This window comes from Equus quagga, unplaced genomic scaffold (genome assembly GCF_021613505.1).
Source record: "Equus quagga isolate Etosha38 unplaced genomic scaffold, UCLA_HA_Equagga_1.0 HiC_scaffold_6577_RagTag, whole genome shotgun sequence".
In the NCBI taxonomy this organism is placed as follows: Eukaryota; Metazoa; Chordata; class Mammalia; order Perissodactyla; family Equidae; genus Equus; species Equus quagga.
In genome coordinates, this window is record NW_025794325.1 from 1 (window position 1) to 3,701 (window position 3,701).

The following is a 3,701-nucleotide window of genomic DNA, read 5'->3' on the forward strand; positions in this document are numbered from 1 at the left end:
CTATTGATGATCTATGTGCCCAGGGCACAGATCTTCTGAGGAACACAGGGCCACTGATTGTTCATTAAAAGCTAATGACCCAGAGACACTTACTAAACACATTGCTATCACTTCTTATTATCCAGGATTTTATTGAAGAAATTATTTTGCTTCCTAAGAAATTGAGACACAAGAAACACATATCAGCTATAAAATCAGCTTCTTGGATTCAAATCCAGGCTCTATCACTTACTAACTGTAGCCTTAAGCAAATCAATTATTCTGCTTTCTCTCAGGCATAAAACATGTCCAAATGTAGCCAGATGTGAGAATTATATGAGAAAATATGTATCAAGTACTAGCAAAATGTGTGCTCATTCTGCACCCATGGCCTTTCCCACTGTCCTAAAGAGACTGAGGTGTGTGTTCTGGCAGTAAGAGCTGGGCTGGACTGCAGTGGGAGGGAGACATACAAAATGATGATGTTGATTTCTTGGGAGAGAAGGGGAGGGACGGGGGGTGAGGTTCTTGAATATCAGATTGAGAAGCTTAGATATGTATTAGTATTCAAAAGAGATTTATGATAAATTCATAGATTTTTAGACAGAATGGGCATGATTATCTTCCCTAGTGTATTTTCTTTTAAAATATTTGAAATCATGAGATGACTCAAAGTAAATCTTACTTGGAAGTGTAAACATTTAATGCAGATAAGAGCCAAGCTGCTGTGTTTGAAAGGGCCAGAGTCCCTGAGATGCCTCCTTTGAAGCCCTAGCATTCCACTCATTTACCACAACTGTCTCATTCTCCAGATGAGGAAACTGAGACCCAGTGTAGTGAGCAATCTAACAAAGTATCCTAGGAGTTAGAGGGACAACCTGCAATAAAACCTAGTTATCTTGATTTCCAAGAATGTGTTCCTTCTACCTCATTAGGGCTACTAAACAACTTTTGAAGTTCTTGGGCTGGAGGTGGGAGAGGTGGGGGTTAGTCCATATTGTGGATTTATAAAGAGTGTCCCAGCTGTTGTATACTTTGTTTAGTAAGAGGGATAATTCTCATAATGGGTCTTTGAGTATTTACAGGAGTCTTAAATAACATATAGTTTACATGCCCATTTAAAGCAACAATCTCTAGTATATTCCTACCAAGTTACAAGTTAGTCTGCTTAAGTAACCCTATGCTACTGAAGCGATTATTTTACTTTATCATTTGGCTGCAGGAAAATTGTATTTAGCTAGTTGAGGCAACTGTTCACTACTTCAATGATATAGCGTAAAAGTTGAGAACTTGTGTTTCAAAATGAGATTACCTGGATTCGTAATACCCAATCATTTTACATGTGATGTTTAATGTCTCCAAGTCTCAGTTTCCTCATCTTCAAGATAGGACTTGTGAGAGTACACACCTCATGTGATATGAAAAATAATTACAACAATGCATGTGACATACCTAGCACCTTGCTGTACACAGCGTAAAATAAATTACTTGTTTTATTGATATTTTAATTATTCTTTAGAATTGTTTGCTTCATCTGGAATCATCCCTTCACAAGCAAAAATGGAGGGAATAATTTACACAGATTGAGGCTCATGTGCATAGTGTCAATTAATTTGGATCTGGTTCTTCCTGGAGCAGAGAAAGAGACTTAAGGTTTTCTTTTCTTTAATCAGCATATCTGGAAAACAGTTAGAATCTTGGAAGCTTAGTAAATGGTTGGAAATTCTGGGTTCAGGATTGGATTATATATATATATATATAATTAATTAGAACAGGCTCTTTGTTATGAAATTGCCATTGAATTTTATTGTGGAGTTGTTTAGTGAAATGAGCACAGAAAGCATAAATTGATCTCATTCAATTATTATGAAAATGAAATTATACCATGAATCACGGTGTGTCTTTCCCATTGAGTGCCTGATATTATCATCAGATAAGAATATAGCTTGCTATTGGTATTGATTTTGAATCAGGAAAAGCTGGATATGAATTTGGCCTCAATGTTTACCAGTGGTGGAAATTTGGCATCATTTTTTTCACCTCTCTAAGCTTCAGTATCTTATCTCTAAAATGAAGAAAATGTCTCAAGGACAACCCACAGGCTGAGAGATAATAGGGAGTCATTGAATATTAGCAATATGTTATAATAGTATAATAATAATAATAATAATCCAATTTTAGAAAGAAAAAATGTATATGGAAAGATTATAGTTATTAAAAAGTGGAGAATCCTTGGGTTATGACCTGTTTGTCTTAAGAGGCTCTTCAACTAGCACACTCAGGTGCTCAATAAATATATGGAATAAATGAATGAGAATTTATATGAAAGGTTCCAAGATCTTGATTCTTGGGTGATAAATGGAAGTGATAAATGGAAGTCAGTTTCCTAGGTTGATGTTTCCAAAAAGCAGAGGCTGAAAGAAGAACTTTTATGTTGGTAGGTTATTTTGGAAAATGAAATGGAGGCATGACCAGGGAGAGTGAAACAGGGACAGAAACAATGTTAATCCAAACTGTGTTAAGCTGCTTACAGTTTATCCACTGGCTTCTATCTACAGATGATCTAGGGTCTCCTTAAGGTGTGTTAATTCCTTCATCTTTCCAGATGTGTCTATGCACCAGAAGGATGAAACAGGGTCTTCTAAGTGTCTCAAGCAGCAAGTATCAGGAAAGAAAGTAAAAGAAACACTAGTGAAAGAAGGTGTTGTTGGAGGAATCAGTAAGATCAAGCTGTTGTCAGGATAAAATTGTTAGCAGGTGGTTCATGTATCAATAGCTGGAGAAAAAAGGTAGGTCAAGAGGGTGTGAGGCAGAGCACAAAAATGTCCAGTACATTCAGTGATTACTAATTAAAAATACTATTCTTCTGTAGATTTTCCAACTCAGAGCAATGTGCTCACATCAGCCCTCAGTAAATGGAGACTCCAAACAATATGACTGAATTCATTCTTTTGGGCATTACAAAGAATCTAGAGCTGCGGAAAATACTCTCTGCTATCTTTCTAATCATGTATGTGTCCACCATTTTGGGAAACCTACTCATTGTGATAACCATGATCACGAGTCAGAGTCTGAGATCACCTATGTATTTTTTCCTTACTTCCTTGTCTCTCATGGATGCTACCTACTCTTCTGTCATTGCCCCCAAGATGACCGTGGACTCCCTTTCTGAGAGCACTACTATCTCCTTTGAAGGGTGCATGGCCCAGCTCTTTGCAGAGCATTTCTTTGGTGGTGTGGGGATCATCCTTCTCATTGTCATGGCCTATGACCGCTATGTGGCCATCTGTAAGCCCATGCACTACAGAACCATCATGAGACCTCAGGTGTGCTGCCTGTTGCTGGGAGCGGCCTGGGTGGGGGGATTTATCCATGCAGTAATACAGCTTCTCTTCATGTATCAAATACCCTTCTGTGGTCCCAATGTCATTGATCACTTTATGTGTGATTTGTTTCCATTGCTGAAACTGGCCTGCATGGACACCCACATCCTGGGCCTCTTAGTCATCCTCAACAGTGGGGTGATGTGTGTGACCATCTTCCTTATCCTCATGACTTCCTATGTGGTCATCCTTCACTCCCTGAAGTCTCACAGCTCTGTAGGGCGACATAAAGCTCTCTCCACCTGTGGCTCCCACCTTACAGTGGTCATCTTGTTCTTTGTGCCATGCATTTTCTTGTACATGAGGCCTGTGGCCACTTACCCCATAGACAAGGCAATG

At 38.6% G+C, this 3,701-nt stretch overlaps 1 protein-coding gene across 1 annotated transcript; it reads left to right on the forward strand.

The window, feature by feature from the left end:
- Window positions 1–2,894: 2,894 nt before the first annotated feature.
- On the forward strand, window positions 2,895–3,695 carry LOC124232480 (olfactory receptor 4C6-like; the record flags this gene model as incomplete). Its single annotated transcript, XM_046649448.1, has 1 exon — window positions 2,895–3,695. A coding segment is annotated over exon 1 (801 nt), but the record flags the coding sequence as incomplete, so codon positions are not given.
- Window positions 3,696–3,701: the final 6 nt, after the last annotated feature.